This window comes from Aptenodytes forsteri, unplaced genomic scaffold (genome assembly GCF_000699145.1).
Source record: "Aptenodytes forsteri isolate BGI_AS27 unplaced genomic scaffold, ASM69914v1 Scaffold88, whole genome shotgun sequence".
Lineage (NCBI taxonomy): Eukaryota > Metazoa > Chordata > Aves > Sphenisciformes > Spheniscidae > Aptenodytes > Aptenodytes forsteri.
The window spans coordinates 2,425,785-2,447,971 of NW_008795948.1; the positions used below are offsets into that span (position 1 = coordinate 2,425,785).

At 38.0% G+C, this 22,187-nt stretch overlaps 1 protein-coding gene across 1 annotated transcript; it reads right to left on the minus strand.

Annotated features, from left to right (window-relative positions):
- Window positions 1-829: 829 nt before the first annotated feature.
- SH3BP2 (SH3 domain binding protein 2) lies at window positions 830-21,431 on the minus strand. Its single transcript, XM_009285392.2, has 13 exons — window positions 21,326-21,431; window positions 15,423-15,562; window positions 14,032-14,134; window positions 11,208-11,325; window positions 10,536-10,606; window positions 10,048-10,136; window positions 8,023-8,088; window positions 6,853-7,441; window positions 5,663-5,771; window positions 4,524-4,579; window positions 4,006-4,087; window positions 3,702-3,761; window positions 830-3,230 (listed from the first exon to the last, which is right to left on the minus strand). The coding sequence occupies exons 1-13, from the start codon at window positions 21,406-21,408 to the stop codon at window positions 3,093-3,095; spliced, it is 1,704 nt and encodes a 567-aa protein (XP_009283667.2). The 5' UTR covers window positions 21,409-21,431; the 3' UTR covers window positions 830-3,092.
- Window positions 21,432-22,187: the final 756 nt, after the last annotated feature.

The window sequence follows — 22,187 nt, forward strand, 5'->3', positions numbered from 1 at the left end:
AAGGAGCTTGCAGTAGGTTGTATATGCAAGAGACTGATTTGTGGTGAAGGAAAGAGGAGAGCCAGGTTAGCAAGGTGTACAGGAGAGAGACTATGAGCCATGCGTTCTAGCTGTGCCTTTCCTCCCTATGAACACCAGAAATTTAACTTCATCTAATTCTGCATTTAAAAAAAAAAAACTAGACTAGCACATAGGAGCAAGATCACCTGGGAGAGAGAGTGTCAGTGATTGCAGATTTGTTTGGAACCCTTCTACCTGTTCCTGGAGGGATGAGGGGATTACCTAGCACGTCCCTATCTATACCTCCTACCTTAAATTCTGGAAATGTCAGGGATGTCCACCTACTAGGTTGTAAGCCTACCGTACCCATACTAACCTACAATGTAAACCTACCAGGTTACACTGACATTTCTGAGCAGAAGGGCTATTAGGTGCTGGAAAATGGGAAGATCCTCTTTTCCCAAGCCCCCGAAGAACACCTCTGGAGATTTGGCTTTCTTGCTCAAACATTCCTGTTCCTCTGAGATGCTCTTTTCATTATGGTCATACCTGCATTTTGTGTCCACAGATAAAATGAATGTTTCAGTCCTCAACCCTGCACTCAGGAAACTTTGAAGTGGAAAATGGGTAATTTCCACCCCCAGCCACACTGTCCAGAATGCCAAGTTTCTGACAGTGTTGCTTACACAAAAATTTGCTTCTTAAGGGGGCTGAAAACTAATTCTTCTAAACTTCACAGTTAGAAGAATCAAGCACTATTTAACACAACTACAAACAAAAGCATTAGAACACTCACCCATGAAGTTAAAAAGACGACTGCACAAAATTAGGTGAACTGGCATTGAAAGTTTATCCACTTCAGAAATATATACATTTATATAAAAAAGGAAATTAACACAAAAATTTACATATTTGCAAATCTTGTATTACACAGGTAAAGACAGTGTTATGTTTTATATGTATTGGATTACATAAGTATTTTTACAGTTTAAAGATCTTGAGTATATGCTTGCGAAAAAAATTAAATATCTGAATAGGGCCCGAAAGATAGCATACTGTAAATATGACTGCCATGACACAATGAAGGCAATTATTCCCAGAGAAACACTTACTCTGTAAACAGTATGTGTAAATACTGCAAGAAACTAGAACTTGCTCTGATATACATATATCTATATACCAAAAATATTTTTAAAATGCTTTGTTGGCTGAGCCTTCTTTACAGAGTGGATCTTATCAGGGTAGTGAGCCACAGGGATCTTAAAAATAAGAGGAATTAAGAAACTTAAGTTTCAGGTTCTGTTGAATATTGGATATTTTAAGTACTACATATTCTTTACTTTATGCAGATAAAAGCCTATTACAGCAGGAACAGAGATGAAAAGACTGATAATTGTGTCTGTCTGTGTCTTTGCAAAAGATAGAGGCAGAGTTTCTTGCCTTGATTCCTATGTACGGTCCTAATATTACATCTCTTTATTAAGGAAAATCCCTTAGGGATTAAATCCTGGTTTATTGTTTTCGTAAACAGGAAATTCTTATTCTGTAATGGTTTTGTTTATGTTTTTAAAGTTGTGACCATCTAACTGTAACAAGATTAAAACTGACATGTATAAACTTTGAAAAGGTAACAGAAAAAATGAAGCTTATGGATACAGATTCAGACTGATGGAAACTAGATACCTTCTCCTGTTTCAGGAGTGACGGGATTATTGTTTTTAAAGTTATTATTACAAGTCTTGTAAACATTATTAGAGATACGAGACCATTATAACAGTACTTTTGAATCAACAAAGTTACTTAACAGGTCATTAAAATAAATTTCTCCTCTTCATTAAAATTTAGGAATAGGGTAATTTTGGCATAAATATCAAGCCCTTGGTTTTAGGATACCTGTCCCCAAAATATTAGGGAACAAATATTACAAGCACCCTGCTAATGCCTATCACTGATAGTCTGATAGTGCTGATAGTATGTTAAAGACAGATTTTATTTGGCATGCAACTACAAACTGAGTAGCAATTTTAGTAATGGAAAACTTCTTGTTGAACTACAAAAAGTAGACTAGGGCAGTATGTTTTGCCCTAGAACAGAACATGCAATAGGCTGACAACCTGATCCAAAGAGACTGACCACAAAGATTTATGGATTGATAGTAGCATCACTCATGGTTTCGGGGGTGGGGTGGTGGTTGTGTTTTGTTTTAAAGAACCTTTGATGATGGCAATGCGAGAGAAAACTACTAGTCAGAACTTGGGATATTCAAAAGACACCCTCCCTTCCCCCTTAATCTTAAGTAGTCCTTTCTCTTTTCTCATACCCATTAAAAATACTAGTGGCATTTACCCTTCCTGTTCAGAGCTAAGTAATGGGGCTCCCACGAAAGCCAAGTATTATTCCACGCCTATCTGAAGTGCACGTCATTAATATGTGGGATGCCACAACCGTATCAGTTGGATAGTACCCTGATACTGATTACCGCAGACACTGTAATCAGAAGTTACATTTACGTATGAGGTGGCTTAAAAAAAAAAAAGCCACATTTCCTGATCATCTTCACCTACAGTAAACCAAATTATTTGCACAGAAATCTTCATTATTTACACAACTATACAAGTAACAAATTCTCAGTTGACCACCAGTGCTGACTTAAGGAGTAATATCTTCAAGTCAGAGTATTAGTATTCCCTGTCACAAGTGAATTCTGATATACTTTCAGAAGTTTCCCTTTTCTGTATCGGTTGTATTCAGACCACTTCTTTGTTCGTGTCCGTCTTCCACATTCCAAGGAGATTCGTAATAGCAGCAATTTTATAAAAGGTGTAGGTATCATGGACAGCTTTCACAGCATAATCAGTTCAGATCTTTTTAAAAGAAAAGACCAAAAAATCCACTGATCTGGATTGTAAGGTTTTTACCAAGAGTTCATTAAATGGAATCTATATACAATTCATATGAGAATAAACGGTTGAAACGGACTCAGTTTCTGTGTGCAAACAATGGGATGTCCAACAGTGGCAGGACTCCACGTCTAATCCAAGGGCAGCAGGGAACCCATTAGTCCTAAGCATCAGTGAATTATGCCAGTCATGTCACCTTGGTTTAGAGTAACCATAAGGACACCGAAGAATCAGGCTGTCATGACTAGGTAAGACATGAGTGCTATAGTATTCAACCAAACTTCCCATGTTCAAAAACATGACGTCTGAATCCAGGTAAAACTTGCAACCCTGTTGTAGAACAAAAACATATGTAATCATTGACAGTAATTTTTCCAACTCAATGTTTAAAAAAACACAACCCAAAACATCATCATCAGAACTAAGAAGTTCTTTCAAACAAGCTACTGCTTCGCAAACTAGTCATTTACACAAATAAGCTGAAACTAAACTCAGGAATTTAATATTCCTTCCTTTAGGATTTGACTGGAACTGAGATTTAGATGTGAACATTTACAGCTAGTTTGTCTTTTGCATGATACAGCAACTAGAAAGCCCAGATCTGAGTACTCAAACTCTCATCCTACAACCAGATATTTGGAAATCAGCTAATGTTTACTTTTAGGAATGGGAAGAAGTTTAGACTCTAACTTGTTAGTTCCGATACATACCTATGCACCTGCACACTTTACACACATATATACACACATGAAATTCATACATGCACATATATACACAAGCACACATAGTGCAGCTACTAACCTTTTCAAAGATTCTGTAGTTTCTCACTTTTTCTGCAGATTCATCCCATACAACCAATACCTTGAAGAAGAAAAATGCAACATATTCAGTCTGTGCTAATAAGCTCTTCTAAGTCAATGTATTAAGGAATTAGTTGCGATCCAGCCTAAAAAAAAATCACTAAAGTTATGATAGTGATTGTCTCAGATTTTCTTGCTTTAAGGAAAGAGCACATTTAAATTGTTAAGTACTTTATCATACATAAGATACAGTATCTCTAAATTAAAAAGGTTTTTGAGGGGTAGATTCAGCAATTGCAAGTTACCTTTCCAGGCTTAGTAGATGAATTCCTAATACAGTACAATCCATTTTGCGGTTGTCCCCGTGGGCTACTAGCTTTAAATGTCCTAAAAATAATACAGCAATTACATATATTAGCATTTTCTGTATCAGATAAGTAAAATGCCTAGATTCTTAAAATTCTTATTACAAATCTCTATTTTGGTTGTAATAATTCATAGTACATCATGGGTGAAAGAATTTCACTGTTCTAGCATCTGAACCAGCAATGCAGCACAGATCTGGCTTTCTGTCCCATCTAGCATCCTGGCAGAATAACCTTCTCCAGATGGAGCCAAATCACTTTGCAAGTAGTATGCATTTTCAATTGATACATGGGCACCGAACTAGCTCCCCTAAAAAGCGATTTCCATATTAAAGGAATTTAAATACTTTTATTGTGTTTTTAGACACAAATTGTACCTATCAAAATGATCTTTGGACTATTGTTCAGTGCAGGTTTTTGTAGGACTTCTAAGCAACTATTTTAAAGTCACATTCTACCTTTCAACTTCGAAGGATTCAGAGGTATTAAGAAATACTGAAGCAGGCAGCCCAACCTGTAAAAAATATGAAGAAAAATAAATCACCATGCAAGTCAATGACAAGTCAAAACGCTAGCATCTTGTTACGCAAATAAGCTATAGCTATCAGCATCTGAAATTATTAATGGCGATTTAATCTTCACTTTATGCTTCTTCCTCCTTTACATACAATATTAAAATCCAGAATTTATCAAGGCATTCCTTAAAGCAGAAAAAAAACCCCAACTATTTAAAAAAATCACACAGCACTGAGTTTTCAGAAAGGTGTTTTTGATTTTCCCCCAGGTCCTGCACTTTGGCCACAACAACCCCATGCAACGCTACAGGCTTGGGGAAGAGTGGCTGGAAAGCTGCCTGTCAGAAAAGGACCTGGGGGTGCTGGTTGACAGCGGCTGAACATGAGCCGGCAGTGTGCCCAGGCGGCCAAGAAGGCCAATGGCATCCTGGCCTGTATCAGAAATAGTGTGGCCAGCAGGAGTAGGGAAGTGATCGTGCCCCTGTACCCGGCACTGGTGAGGCCGCACCTCGAATACTGTGTTCAGTTTTGGGCCCCTCACTATAAGAAGGACATTGAGGTGCTGGAGCGTGTCCAGAGAAGGGCAACGAGGCTGGTGAGGGGTCTGGAGAACAAGTCTTATGAGGAGCGGCTGAGGGAACTGGGGATGTTTAGCCTGGAGAAAAGGAGGCTGAGGGGAGACCTCATCGCTCTCTACAACTCCCTGAAAGGAGGTTGTAGCGAGGGGGGTGTTGGTCTCTTCTCCCAAGTAACAAGTGATAGGACGAGAGGAAATGGCCTCAAGTTGCGCCAGGGGAGGTTTAGATTGGACCTGAGGAAAAATGTCTTTCCTGAAAGAGTGGTTAAACATTGGAACAGGCTGCCCAGGGAAGTGGTGGAGTCCCCATCCCTGGAAGTATTTAAAAGACGTGTAGATGTGGCGCTTAGGGACATGGCTTAGTGGGCATGGTGGTGTTGGGTCAACGGTTGGACTCGATGATCTTAGAGGTCTTTTCCAACCTTAATGATTCTATGATTCTATGCATTTAAAACATTCCCAAAAGTATACATAAGCAAGAAATGGATCATCTGCTTGATCTTACCTTTTCATAGTCATCATCAGAATCATCATCAGGTTGGTTTGGCTTGGAGGGTAGTGCTGGTTTTTCAAATGAGAAGCTTCTAAAACTCTGTCCATCTGGTGGTGATCTCCTGGCAGAAACAGAACAAAAACTGAAGGACATTTCCTCAGAAAACAGAGCAAATATACACACAACACTGAAGGGATAATAAAACTAGAACTGAAGAGTAAGTTTCTGCTTAGCCCCCAAATCACAGATTAATTTAGGTTGGAAGGGACCTCTAGAGATCATTTAGCCCAAGCTTCTGCACAAAGCAGGTCCAGGTAGCTCAGGAAGCCGTGTCCAGTCAAGTTTAGAGTATCTCCAAGGATGGAGATTCCACAGCCTCTCTGCAGCAACCTGTTCTGGTGCTTCACCATCCGCACAGTGAAAAGTTTTTCCTAATATCTAGCTGTAATTTCCCAGGTTGTGACTTCTGCCTGTTGCCTCTCATCCTATCACTGCAGACCTCTGAGGTCTTGCTCTGTCTTCTCCATACCCACCCATTAAGTAGTTGTAGACAGCAGTGATCTCCCATTAGCCTTCCTAAAGGCTGAATGAATCCATTTCTCTCAGTCTCTTCTCACATATCGTGTGCTACAGGCCAAACATCTTGGTGGCCTTCCACTGGACTCACTCCAGTATATCAGTGTCTTCCTTGTACTGTCTTTAAAGAATTTATTATTTGTTCTTCAGAGCTGCTAAACGATCCAATGGACAAAAATATTTTCATCTGATTCACCACCATAACTAGTTCCACATCCCTTACTAGAGCTGATCTTAATATAAAATGAAGCACGTTTCCTATCTTCACAGAAGCCTAAAATTGTTTTTGCAGCTCATTGAGGCTCTGACATAAAGGCTTCTTATTCACTGCGATCAAAGGCTTTTAAGTCTTTATGACAGACCTGAAAACAAATGAACTACAAAATTTGTGTGTAATTCTTTTTAAAGTTTATCTACTATTTCTTTCTGAACTATTTCAGAAGCTAAACTCATTGCAAAACTTTCAAATAACAAATACAGAGGCAAAAAAGCACAACTCTGAGGAAGAGAAGGATGGTGCAGGGAAGAGAAACAGATGTCCATGTGAATCTGAGAAACATGTCTGTCAACGAGTTAACTAATAGACAATGGAAAAATTTAATAGTGCATTGTATTTTCATACTTACTGTAACTGGGGACATGAAGACTTCTCTGGCCTAGGCTTAATTCCAGGGGGCTGGTGGCTTGGCACAGGTGGCTTCGGGAGCACGGGTGGCACAAACAGTCCAGGTTTACCTTGGTCTCTTGGCACTTTGGGCTCTACCGGTTTTTCAGTAAACTGTGACAGCTTGGGTTTACTGCTTGGTAGTGGAGGAGGAGTTCGCGGTGAAAGGTTTAAGGTTTTTAGCTTCTCACATCCTTCTGGAGTAGCAAGAACTTGAGCTAGAGGCAGAGGCTCTGGAGGCAATGAGCAAGATTCTTTGACACACACAGGCTTTTTGAAGAGAGGTAGAGGGGGTACAGGGGGCAGCTCTTCACCTAGCCTCCAGCTTGAGGATTGAATCTTTAGATTAGGTTCAGCTCGGCACTGTAACTGGGGTTCTCTCATGTTTAAGAGATCCTCTAGTTTGATATCAGGTAAGCTTCTTTTAGGAGGTGGTGGTGGTCCTGGCACAGCAGATTTGCCAGCAAAGGAATTTGCCCTTGATTCTGAGTAGGCAGCTTTTCTGACATGAGGAACTGGTGGAGGGGGGTAGGCTGGGGGCAGGACCATATCTACAGAAAGAAAACATCCAAAAAACATAACACACTGAGGGGAAATACGGTATGTCAAGAAATGAGACTTTTCAAATTTATTTTCTATGTGATTTAAGATATTTCATTGGCATCTGGTCTAATAGTATCCAAAATGCTGGATAAGCATTTAACTTTCAGCACAATTCTGAATGTTACATGTAGTAAACTCCTGCAGTTTTTATTCAGGCATGGCATATGATGACTTCACAAAGAATTCTCCCTTTGCTAAAAATAAAGAAAAAGAGACTACATTAAAAGCATTACCCCTGCTCCAGACTGATGACCAGATACAGGTCCTTCCAGGGCAGGAAGCCTGCAAGAAAACACGCCCTTAAAGGCATGTAATACTTTCTGTAAATTGTTACTGCTGTTATTAGAAACTTTTGACCCTAAATACCTCTCAAGATTAGATACCTGTGCATTGCTTCAGCTATTTTACCACCTGCAATGCTTAAGAGATGACCAAGCCAAAATAATAATCTGGCATTCTACATGAATATTGCCTTCATTGGTGGCCTTTCACGGAGCCTTTTGTGAAGGGAATGAAAAAAATCACATACCATCTTTCACTATGTCAGAAGTATCTGGCTGCAAGTAAGACTCATCCTCTTCCTCCTGGTCATAATCTGCAGATAAAAATCAATGTGTCAGACTCTGGTAAGTACTCCTGGAACCAAGAAAGAGTATTGAGTACTTACTGCTTTGTAATAAACAAGTATTTTTCAGTTAATTTTTTTTTTTTTAAAAAGAGGTGAAAAAAATTATAAATTTTGGTCCACCTCTCTGCTATTTAGAATAGGTGTTTCCTTAAATTTTGATGTCAATTAAGAAAGCCATCGCTTACAACTGTGGGATATGAACTACACTGCACATTAAGTTTTTTTCCATCTTTCAAGTTAAAATTTACTTTCTGGTGACGCTTTCTAGTGTTACAGCCTTCCTGAGAAAAATTCAAATCAGTTGCAGAGACATAACTACATGGATGCCCTGGCAAAACCAGTTGGAAAAAAATAATTCCCGAAACCTAACCCTAACACAAAAACATTGATGATTTTGCAATACAGAAGCCTAAGCAAGCCTAGTGATCTACAAAACAATTCTTTTGCCTTGCTCTGGCAACAAAAAAAATGCACCACAACAAACAGCTTAAATGGTTTCAATGTTGCCTTTTAACTGTAAGTCAGAATAATCAAGACATGAAAAACATGCTACTTCTAGGCAGTAATTTCTCATCACTGACTACGATAGGAGGCTCAAGGACAATATGCAGTATTCCAGAGAAATGCATTTAAAAAAAAAAGAGTATCTGATAAAAATCAGTTAGCTCTTCTAATTTTCCTAATTTGAACTCCTGCTAGGCCTCTTAACATAATTCGTATTGCATACAACCCTTCCCTCCGATAAACACAAAAGTACTAACTACAGTCCTACAGGAAATGCTGATGAGTCTTTTCCTCTGCTTTGAAGCAATTGAACCGGATTTCCTAAAAAGACTCACTCCTGCCTTTTTGTCCTAGTCAGGGAAAATAGTCAGGAATTTCCTTTCAGGAAATGAGAGTACTTGCTCCAGTCAACCCTGCCCTTAGAAATCTGAAAGGCAGATGGGAAAATGCCTAGTAAAGGAACTATGTTGAACCTTGAGGCAAAGCTTCTCATGTTGGATTTTACTAACGCATTTCTTGACTAGGAAGTCAGTTGCTGAAATATGCTGTGAATGCCTATCTGACAGGCTTTCTGTCATGTCCTCACTTCTAATTAAAAAATAAACACACTCAGCCAGAACTGTTTACTGTGAAACAACTACAGCAATGAACAGGTATCAAACTTTGAATAAAAAAAGGCTATGCTAAGAATGAAATTTTCAGAGCCTTACTTCAAAAAAGTTACTCAGTTTGAAAGTCATTGAAGAATGTTATCCTTTGTGTTTCACATAGGCCCATCCTATGCCTAATGTAAGATCTTCCTGAACAGGAGGGATGATCATTTCTGTTTCATACTAAACAGACTACAACACAGATGCAACAACATCTCAGTATGGGTGACTGCTTGTTTTGTAGGACAGGTGAATTAATTTTACAGTCTAGATAGGAGCTAACTAGCTCCACAACGTTTTACTGCATTGTCTCTGCATGTTTTCAGAACATACTTTCAAGTGACTAATATCCTATTATTATAATTATATTCAATTATTGTCAATACTATTCAATTATCATAATAAAGACCACTTTGGACTTCCACACTATGATCTATGGACATACTCAAAAGTTTTCTCTTTTTGCTAGATCTACAAGCTCTCCAACATGCAGTCTTAATAAAAATTTTAAATAGTATTATTAGGGTGTCAGACACCTCCTTGAAAGACCTGAATTTCTTTAGTTACCATTTATTTTTCCTAATGGTTTATGGCACAGAATATCTGCTTCTGATTTAAAATTACAATAACAACTACACACCTTGTAAAAACAAGAATTTATAGTTGCAAATTGGATCAGTTTGCTTAAGCTATGGGAATAGTTCCTGCAGAATCCAGAAGAAATAAGTAAGCAAATAAATAAATCCTATTTATCAGTGTCTAAATTTGTCACCTTCATTATCTGCTGAATGATGAGAATACTTGATATCAATGGGACGTTCTACTGAGCCATAGAAACTGTCTGCATCAGAACCAGAGTCACTGCAAAAGAAAAGAGAGTACCTTCTGCATCACTGTGCTATGGGCCTTGGGACAGTAAACATGTCTGTTAGCAGGACTGTAGCACTGGAAAGGAATGCTGGAAAAGCAGAAGCAATCTATTCCTATTTCCCAATTAATAGCCAGATATGTTGCTGCTGTCATTTTAAGGTTTTTATTTGTTTTACACAAAGCTGACATTCGAAGTTCTCTTCGTAAAAAGATTTATTTTTGTCTTGATGTTATTTAAACTATGTGTTAGGAAGGCCTTTCATTCTTGGGCCTTACTGCACCTGTTTTTATTTAACAGTAAATTACTTGTAGGTGCAAAGAGCCTAAATCACCATTGTTAAGAGCTAGTGCAAAAGGGATAAAGAGCAAATAAAGATTAAGGGTTGATACCTGAATTCCGTCATTGTTTCTTTCTTCTCATGGTAGTGATCAATTTCCCTCCTCAGGGATAGCATCCAATTCTAAATAAGAATAAAAATACAATGTTTGACACACCCATCTTTAAATCATTAAACAAAGATGCACAGTATCTGTCCTCTGTAAGAACAGAGTAACTGTGCAAGGAACCTACATTGAAATAGTGTTTATCCATGACTATATATGCATTGAGAGGACTTATCAGTCAAAATGTTTTGACTATCTAAAATGCTATAAGAACATATTAAAATATTAAACTTTCAGTTTGCAAATTTCAAGCTGTTATTTCTAAAGCCAGGTACTTGTTCATAGTATGTTTATGGGTGAGAGATTTCACTGAACACTTTTCATACTTTATCACAGGTTTAACATACAAATATTTGTTCCTTGGCTAAAAATAAAACGAGCAATATGGAGAAAACCATGGCATCTAGTATGTCACTTATAGCCATTCCCTAAATTACAACTTGAACTAACACTAACTTAATAGTTAAAACTTCAGACTTGATTTTCAGAGGAGCCCAAAGAACTAGGTATACAAATTTCAATGACAGCTGCACATCCAGTTCATTTATATTTTAGGGAAGTCCAAGATTCACTTTCTGCTTCAAGGAAAATTATATTGCAAAAGAAGAAGAAAGTTACCTTTCTTTCATCTTCAGAAGAAGCTGAAAAAAACCACGTCCTGTGCTTCTTGCTAATGTGAACTAACTTGAAAGGAAACACATTGCTTGATGTTGTCTCCTCAGCTGCCCGCATAACCCTGAGAAACAGAACAACCAATACATAAAACCCTTTATCTGTGAAGTTAACTCTGCTCTGCAAGTCATAAAGCTCTGGTAGAAAGCCGTTTTACCGGCCAGTTTTGCCCTACCAAAAATAACCCCCAAGCCCAGGATAACACCACCAAAATCCCCCTATGTGCATTTGTTGTACTTCTCCAGTGGTAGAAAGGACAATGCAAGAGTGCTGGCAGGAGAAAAAGCACTAGTTAAACCACCAGCCAGACTTATAAATGGATGTTTTCAACTGTGCAATAGTTTTAATGAATTGCATTAATTCACAAGCTTCACACCATGGCAAGAAGTATTTAGGATGCCTGTGATCCTTATTTCAGAAAGGCATGGAGGAGAAATCAAAACACAGGTTGTCCATGAAAATAAATGAGAACTAATATTAAAAGTTAACTTAATTTTTCCACTTTTCCCTTATGAACATTTTCTTGCACTTTATTATTTTAAAATAAGCGTAACTCAACCTCTTTCACAAACTGCATTAGATATGTTTGTTTCTTACGTCATTCCTCCCCCACCCCCACCCCGAGGAGTCTCAAATGAGGAAATTCCTTACACACACAAAAATTTGGTTGTAAATGCTCGCTATAAGGCTTTGGAACAAATAAGGAGGCTAAAATCCTAAGACTGTGGGTAACCTAAAAGTAACATTTCTAAGACTTATTCAGCATAAGCCATAGAGAAATCTGATTAAAGTTTTTACAGTCATTATTGGGGCTTTCTTTCTTGTTCCTAAACTTTTTAACTCACCAATTTCCTCATATAATACAGTACTTCCTTAAGTCCTTAATATTTAAGGAAGGTGGTTTGTAAACGTAGGAAAAAAGATTATCAGAGACATTTGACACTTGTTTAGGTACCTAATCAAGATAACATTGTTTTGGACTTTCAATACTTAAAGGGGGCTTACAAGAAAGATGGAGACAGACTTTTTAGCAGGGCCTGTTGCGACAGGACAAGGGGGAATGGCTTTAAACTAAAGGGGGGTAGATTGAGACTATATTGAAGGAAGAAACTTTTTCCCCATCCCTGGAAACATTCCAGGTCAGGCTGGACAGGGCTCTGAGCAACCCTGTCTAGTGGAAGATGTCTCTGCCCACAGCAGGGGGGGTGGACTAGATGACCTTTAGAGGTCCCTTCCAACCCAAACTATTCTATGGGGGAAAATTTCTATGAAAACAGTCATTATCACAATGTCAACTGCAAAATTATGTCAGAATTAGAGACTGCATCTTTTTTTACAACCCCAATCCTACTTTTAACCTGGAGGTTGTAGTTTTCTGCATCTGCCCAATCCAAAACAAAGCCACAAAAGGAACTACAAGTTATTTCACTAGTGTAAGGCTAATAAGGATGTTAATGTGGGAAATACCCATGGTACAGCTGGGAGGGATACTAGCAATAGGCATCACTATACATTTTGAGTCACCAGTGAATGCAGCACTTTCTCATCTCCTGTCCACTCTTAACACATAAAGGCTATTGAATGAAAACTGCAAAATAAAAGCCCAGGGAAGCCTTAGAGTGACTTGTTTTCACACAACCTTATGCAACTACCAATTCTAACAAATTCTTTCATTTCAAATTCTTGTTCAATAATGCTTATGTCTGTGCATAATACTAACCAAGACCTGGTCCCAATTCCAGCCAAGGTCTCTACAAGGCTGCTAGAATGCTTTTTAGATAACTGCAATGAGACAGTCCCTAGCATTTACAGATTCCATGATATTTTTTACATTAATGTGATTGCAGAAGCTAGTGTCATGGCCAAGTTACAGTATAGGTTGCTTATAGAAATTAATCTTGAATCTTTAATTAGATACAATGTTTACAACGGCATTCCTATAAAATATGCCATCGTTGTGGTCAGTTTGAAAGCTCTCACATTCTAATAACACATATTTCCTTATTCCAAAAGTCTGAGAACATTATGCAGTACATGAATAACATACGTGTTTACAAATACAATAAAATTGCAGTTGTTAGGACCAATGATGTGATATTTCTCTACATTCTTTCTCTCTCATTAGTCCTTTCTTAGCATCAATTACAACAGCAATTTCCTAAAGTTAGGTTGGACTTTTATTAGTAGGCCTTGTATGTATGCTGCACTCAGTCAGATTCTGATAGTACTGGTTAACTTGAAAGCCATTGTTTTTGTCTTCAACTTAAAAAGCAAATATTAAGATTTATAACATGTAGCAACATGAATCAGGCATTTTGTACATGCATTCTCTCATTTATCATTCCTGTAGTTGATCCAATTTTGACACTAATTAGTGTTACTGAATCAGTAACTCCATAAATATTCCTTTCCGATTCCTTTCTATTTTTGTGACGATCATTGAAATCACTAGAGAACAAAGATTGTTTGTCTGAAAGAATCCACATGTATCTGCATGTGCAAAGTCTGCATTAAGTCAGTAACAAGAGTAAGTCCACTGCAATTTTAACAGCTTTACTGGTTAAATTACAAAAGACGAAGGCTATACACTTGCAAAGCACGGGAAACATCATATATGCAATTTGAAAGGAATACATCTCTTGGAATCCAAGATCAGTGCTTAACTCAAACAACAGATGTAGTTGAGTTTAACTTAGTTGGAAATGAAAACCATAGCCCCCTGCACTAAGTAAAAGGAGCTTAGGTGTTAAATAAGTTCTTTGGCACTCACCTGTTGTAACCATTCAAAGAAAATGCACCCTGTGGAGATGCAGATGTGCTGCTCTTAAAATAGTAAATACACCCCTCATGGATAATCACAAATCTCAATGGCCCTGAAAAGATAAAGAAAAAAGTGAGCAAAATATAAATCCAAAGGCAGTACATTAACTAGAACCTCTTAACTTGGGTAGAATTATTGTTTAAGATTTTAGTAATCATTATAAAAGAGCACAAACTAGTTAAGTGACAGCTTGTTGATGACCAGCCACATGGTAAAGCTGTCCATCCATTCACAGAGTTTCAGGACTAAGGGTAGTATTTGCTTCCCTCATTTGAGGGGCGGCTGATCTGGTAACTTCAAAAAAAGCCTAAGAGACTGCAGGTCTGACCTCCACCTGCGCTCCTTTACTAGAGGAATAAGCTAACATAAGAATGCAACCTAAAACAAAATAGGAGAAACGTAGCCACAGGCTACAAATACATATTTATGTCCATCCCAAAACCATGTTGGTATCTCCCTCTCTTCTTTCACCTCAAGTACATAAAGCTGCCAATAAAATGATGTTTTATTTTCTTTAAAGGGGCCAAACATTCCTTTCTTTATCAAAGGCAGTAATCTTTGTCCTTAACTATATAAGTATAGTTTAGTTATAAACAGGGATAGCAAATGAATAGCATATAAACAAACTCAAAATCTTATTTTTCTCCATGTAAGTAGATTCTGATTCCAGAAGCAATTACTGGTTTTAAGTACAGCCTAATGTTGGCAGTGACAAAATTTCCATTTCACAACAGCAGTTGGAGATGGGGATATTTTTCCAGTACAGAATAACCAACTGGAAAAAAAAAAAGCTGGGTACTACTTTCTTTTAGAAAAGAATATTTTAAATTGATACATATCCTGGGAATCTGTTTCCGTCTTTAAAATCTTACTTGTGAAGTACCAGACAAGAGATTTAACCAAGTAAATGAAAATCAAGCACAACATTTATCATCCAAGATTTACAGTTCCAAAACAATTAAAGGAAATTCCTTCAATATGGGTCTTTCATACATATATACCAGTAAAATTGTAATCCATTACAGACAAAGTGGAAGAACAGCTTCATTAAATAGTCTGCTAACATCTTACTTGTGAAGGACTAGACAAGAGATTTAACCAAGTAAACGAAAATCAACCACAACGTTTATCATCTAAGATTTACAGTTCCGAAACCATTAAAGGAAATTCTTTCAATATAGGTCTTTCATACATATATCCCAGTAAAATTGTAATCCGTTACAGACAAAAGTAAGTGGAAGAACAGCTTCCTTAAATAGTCTGCTAACACAAAATGTGTTAATGGCCCCAAAGGCAAGCATTTAAAACATTTAATTTAGTTAATACCTCATTCAACTTACACTTCAAGATCTGCAGCTGGGTGCCTCCTTTTTTATGAAGATACCCTGATTTGGTCACTCCTCCAGGCATTGTTAAAAGGTTTTGTGCTCCAATTGCCTTCATTGGGACTGGCCAGACCTGCTCCTGCGAGGCCATCATTCTGCAATGTAGAATAATTAAGAACAGTTTAAAACTTAGATTTTACTTCAAGAAATGAGTACCGAGAAACAAAGCTTGTTTCCTTCAACAAGTTTTCCAAACAACTAACATGGTTCAGCAGTCAAGTATGTAGCACAGACGGGTGTTCATAGATTCCAGGAAGTTTGTAATATATAAAAAACCATGGTACAAAAAGTCCCGATTTATTTTTATACAGCTCTCAAAAGTGATTGACAGTTGTTGAAACAATGGAAGAGTGCTTAGTAAATGTTATTTAAGTATTTATATTTTAAAAATGCCTCAGATAACACTGTGAGACTTAATCAGAGATGACTAGAAAGAAAATCAGTTTCTTCTCCAAAGTTCTATGCCACACATGTATATACAGTATCATTTTCTGTATGCAGGAATCAACAGTCATTTTAGTAACTGCAGCATCCAATACTACTTACTCCTTATATTTACATGTTTTATTCTGAATGAAAGCATTAGTATATAATCTCATACTAGATGTCATATGTGACAGCATCCTGCGCAAATGAAGTTTATCTCAGATTGCTGCTGCCATTTAATTTATATATCAATTATTAATACCATGCTCCACCAAGCACCTTTGCAGTTACCACTCTTTCTGTTATCATCTTAAACAGGTTACCAAGAAAATTAGTTTCTTAGTAGTAGTTTTTTCTGTCCAATATATTGCTATGAGACCTTTCTTTCTTCAACTGGTAACAGAACTAGGCTAAAAATCCTACTGTGTAATACAGAAAAGAAATCATGCATGAACCAAATGGGAAGTTTGACCTGGACATAAAACGGTCTGTTATCCTCAGGTCTAGGGCTAGAGACCTTTGCTGGTAAGAGGCAAACTAATGAAGTTCCAGTTAATTAGTTTCTGATAAAGGAATGATGGTTTAGAACTGAAAAGCTTTTAGTGGAGGACTGAAATCTAATGGATCCTGTTTGCTTCTCCTTTCCCCAAAAGGGACAGTAATGGAAGTCAATAGCATAGCTCGGTACAAGAATCCAAGAGCCTATAGCACAACATGCCTACCCAAGCACTAGTCTCTCCAGCCTAAGATGGCACCTTGAAGTACCCATACTGAAAAGAATAAGCAAGCGATACAGTTTTGTTGAGGGATTAATAGCAACAGTGGAGTACATATCCATTGTACATGTGTTAGGAAAAACAGAAATGCAAGTCAATTGATCTTTCAGTGGATCAGCTTAGGATTTAAATCTAACTGCTTGCCCTTTGCTGATGAGGCATGTGTGGGAAGGGGTGGAAATTACTAACAATTTCTACCAGGAGAGTTTAAACTCAGTTGAATTCTCTAGGCAGCCTAGAAAACTTAATCACAAATATTAGGTTTTAGTCCCCAGTGTTATAGAACAGGGACAAGCAGAGAAGATAGGATACAAGGCCCTAGAAAGGTTCTCACAGCAGACACTGCAAGGCATCGTGGTTTCCCAATTTTCCTTCAGGATCTTTCTGCCCACCCTTTTGCTGTATTCAGCTATATCCTTCCTTCTGCTATTTCCTCCCTGTTTTTATTATATGATTGAGATCTTTCCAATTTGTTACTTCCTCTCTTCCCCCACAATGAAATTTCTAGCAACAGCAATGTGTTAACAGGTCCAAGAAGGGGCTACTCACAGATATTTCAAGCTTTTAAGAATTAAAAAAATAGTAACAAAAGTTACCGCCTGCCCCCCCCCCAAAAAAAAAAAAGAATCCTTCAAATTATTTCTCCACATCTTGCAGAAAAGTCAAAGTGAGGGGAAATAGAGAGCGTTAATCAGCTGGCTGCTGACAACAAACCGCACTGCAGTACTGCTAAGAGTGATTTCCTTGACGTGAGGAATGCAAAGGCAAGTCCTGGGCTAACTTTTTCTTTTAAGAACAGGCACATCAACATTCAAACATTAGAAATTAATTTATGATTAAGTTATTTCAGTCTGTTTCTAATTACATTCAGAAAAAAGTAAAAATGGAACCTTTTTATTCAGACAATAATACTCTGACCTCAGTTTTCTTGATCTAACTAACATTAGCCTCAATGCCGTCCAACAGTTTCAAGTTCATCATGGGTCTTCAAATCCTGTCTGCTTTTACTACGAAGAACAGAACAAGAAAGGACTTAAGCACCTAGCCTTTGGTGTGAAACTGTTTCAGTGTTATGTACTTAGGTTGAAAACATACCAGAAGAGGTAGAGTTAAATGTTTCAGAGAGGTTATCCAAAATAACCAGTAAGTTGAGATTTCTAGGAAGCCAATGACAAACACTGGGCACAAGGGTATCCCACCCTAGGTCAATACAGAAAACAGAAATATTTGACCAGGTCATGTTGGTCTTCTGTGCAGGAACAGACTAGTTAGACTGCTCACTCAAGTGTGCCTGGATGGGGCCCTTTATCTTCCACCTGAAAAGCCCGAATATCAGGCAGACAGAAAGAAAAAAATAAATCATAGAAGCAGAGGAGCAAGCGGGGGGGGAATCCAGTTCTACAGTGTGATGATTACAGGATTTAACTGAGGGGGAAGGACAGCAGAGTATCAGGTTCTGCTTCCTCTATTCACGATCATTTCTTACTTTTGACTACTCACTATAAAACAGTCCTGAGAATAGAGACCAAACCTCAGAACTTCCCCATCCCAGCTAAGTGAATAAAAAGAGATATGGCTGAACTCCACAGAACCAAGTACACGTTATACGAGCTAAAGAGCCCACCTAATATATCATGCTTTTCAATAGATTTAGAGGCTGCTATGCCTATTTTCTGGATCTCCTTGTGGCTTATAGCACTCTCCATCACATCTGTAGGCTCCTCAAGCACTTTCATTTGCAGACACGTAATGAGGACTTTGGTATTCTGAATTGAAAAGTTTGAGTTACACTTCTAAAATCCATTTAGAGTACTTTGAATCTAGTCCCAAACAGATTTTCTTTTCTTGACAGTACAAAACAATCCTGGAATGACACTAGATGCTATTTTGCATCAAGCTGCTGGGAGAAAGCTGTCAATACAATGTAACCATAGGATCTTTATTGTAGAGGTGGGAGGAAGGAAAAATGGATGCTCTTAAAATTTGCCTGGTCTTAGCATCTACAATATGGTTGCCTTTAGCTCACTGAAATGTTTCCTTCCACTCTTGATATTCCTCTCACATTTTTTTTTAATGAAGAACAGATCGATAGCAAGCACTGAAGTCACCGTAGAGCCTGTTAGCTCTGTGATCATTAAGAACAAAGATATTTCCAAGTTGTTTCTTATGCAGTCACATTCTTGCCCTACAAGCCAAAGACCCCAGTACATGTTTTCACCCCAGGTGCATAAGCAGAGTCTCTTCCATGGAGCTGACAATGAAGTTAACAGATAGGGCCCACTAAGCGCAATCAGAACCAAGCCATGCTCTCTTTCTGACACTGGCCCTCTGTTACAAACAGAAGGTGACATTACTCATGCATTGTTTTGTGCAAGCTCCTAGTAATAGCTACATGCTTTATTCTTCTTCCCACTCACCAAGGGAGTAGATGCATGTTTTTAAATTGTTTTCCATCAAGCCCCAAAACACATGATAAGTGGCTATTGAATCAACCTTCTCCCCCACTGAAACAGCACTGAACTGAACCCTCTGAACAAGAAGAGGATGGCAGCAGACAGTGAAAGGCCTTGCATCACTTTGTTTCTCAGATGATCCCTGTGATAATTCTATGCCTGTAAGGGAGATGATACGCCTTAGAGTGTAGTAGGAGAAATGGTGGAACAGCAGCTTATAGGATTTGCTTCATGATTCAACAGTGCTTTTGGAAAGACAAAACAGTGCAGTTAGCACTCTCGAGCACGATACAGAGCTTCTACAATTACTATTGTAATTACTTCATATATACAAACTGGTCTGCCAGACTAAAAACCAAATCAATTTGCAGTGTGTGGTTAATGTAGCAATAAAGTCAGTCCAAGTCTATCACATGAGCATACTTTTCTCAAACACTATCACAATGAGCTGTTTTTCATTTTAAAGTACCATGAAAGTCACAATAGCATGAAAAAATGTGAAATTACACACTTCATAGTGTAACCTAGATAATGCCAGTCTGATGCAGAAGTGTCTTCTGAATTATAACAATACTGTTACCAAGCTCAAACTCCAAATGGAGAATAGACTTCTGTTATTGTGTAGTATGCAAATGTATACATCTGTGAAGTAATTTTAACCTATCCCCTCAGCCAGTGTATATAGAATAGCTAGACTGGAGGCTAGGGCATAACTTTACAGGCTAAAAGTCCCTCCACAAGTAAAAATAAAATTCTGCCACATTAAAAATCTGGATTACATTATAGAAGAACACTTGCCCCTTTTGGCCTTAAGAGCTATTGGCATTCAGCTCAATTAAAGCAAATACAAGCTGATTCAACGGATTGCATCCTGGAAAAGCCACAAGTCCTCAGTTCTTGCTTAACTTCAGCAGAACATATGGCAGATGTGATCATCTCCACATCTTGCAGTATATAGGCATAAAAACACATTACCCTCATCTCTGAAACTACAGCTGCCAAAAGTTGTATTAAAATTTCTCACTTGTTATAATAATATTTATGGTCTGTCCTGGGCTCAATTAAAGCAAATACAAGCTGATTCAACTAAGGATTGCATCCTGGAAAAGCCACAAGTCCTCAGTTCTTGCTTAACTTCAGCAGAACATATGGCAGATGTGATCATCTCCACATCTTGCAGTATATAGGCATAAAAACACATTACCCTCATCTCTGAAACTACAGCTGCCAAAAGTTGTATTAAAATTTCTCACTTGTTATAATAATATTTATGGTCTGTCCTGGAGCCCAGTTTGGTCATGCTGAAAACAAATAAAAAAAACAGCCTCCAAAGTTGCAGTACAAAAATTAAACCTGATCTGAATTTGTAACAAGTATCTCTATGCCAATTATGTCTAAGAACTTTTTAAACTCTGTAATATCCCATAACTTCTAGTCTTTAAATTCTATTTTGAATGTAAAACCTAGCAAAGCAAGATGCTAGTTTCCTTCAGAATATGTAACTTACAGATAACATTACATATATAACATAACTTACAGAAACGAATGCATTCCTCACATAATGCAGAGGGAGACTGAAGTTCTCGTCTCTACAAAAGGCTTAACCAAAAATGAGGCGACATTACATACAGCAAAACTGTAAAATAAAAGCTTCCCCAATGTGCTCTCAGCAATTCTGAACAAAAACTAGTTCTCCGATTCAACCATCTAAACATTTACCATCTGTTCTGAAAACTGCTTTCTGCAAAATTTTCGGGTGTCTTTTCCATTTATTAAACATTCTCCAGTATTTCTGAAATACTCTTCCATACCTCTCCCACTTTTTTGGTTACGCATTCCATTTCTTAATACTTCTAACAGCCCTTTCACAACAGTCTTTCAAAAGCATTAACTTTACAGTGTTTGTACTGTGCTATTAAATAAATCTTACAGGACAAAGGGAACAGAGAATTAAGCCCAACTGAGATACGCTGTTGTAAGTAAGTTTACTCAGTTTAACTTGCTTCAACTTGCTTTTCTTTTCTGGCAAACATTTTCAGCCAACACTCGCCTCATCTCTTCCTCCTTCAATTCTTTACCCTTGAATTTTCTGCATGAGTTAAAAGTATTTTACCGCAGATACAATACTCTACTCTTAGTTTTAGTCTGCTCCTACCTAAAAGAGAAAAGATGACAGAAATACAAGCCACAAATATGCACTAACCTGGTGACGGTGCCTGATCGACACATAGTTTTTCTGCTGACAGTTTCACCGAATGATTGCTTCCTTTGTGATGACAAAGCCATTAATAACTTATGACCCTTCTCAGGCATGACAGGAACATCTCTGCACTTCTCCCCGTTTTGTGTGTTATAAGGTTGAAAATGACTGCGATAGCTGCTGTACGCTCAATACACAAAAGGAAAAGAAACCCTGCCCCAACTGCTTGTGCATCTGCACTGCACTGCGGCCAAAAGGGACGCCTAGGCAATGACTTGTTTCCTTTGTTACTTCCTGTTTCCCCCAGTGTTAGTGGGCAGCACTATCTTTGTCAGATTTCCCAACTTCCCAGAGAGGTTATAAATCAAACCCTGCATACCTCAAACCTCTGTCAGATGGTGAGCCAGAAAGCAGATGGGATTTTCCAGTGCTCACTTGCTTCCTACTCACCTTTCAATCAACTACTTTCCCTTGGGAGAAAAAGAAAGTAGTCCTTTTTTCTTACAGTGTACTCAGGCTCTCACACCGGCAGAGGCACAGCTCAGAAATGCTGCCTGTGCTTCTGAAGAGCCTGTGCTTCAGGTACTGACACTGCACCACAGAACTACGGTAAGTATTTAATCTCTCTTTTCTCTCCTGTAGCTGGAGCTTGTCCTTCCCTCTTCAACCCAAGAAATTAAAAATAGCGATTTTGAAAGATTATGCAGCATATACATGCTTTAGAGCAAGTCTTGCCTGTACGCTTGATGCTACGCAAACCACAAAAGACAATAAAATTCAAATCCAAGAGGCTCACAATGCAAGGGCAACAATTTTACAAGACAAGTATCACCAACTATGATGAATAAACGCATTGTTTTACACT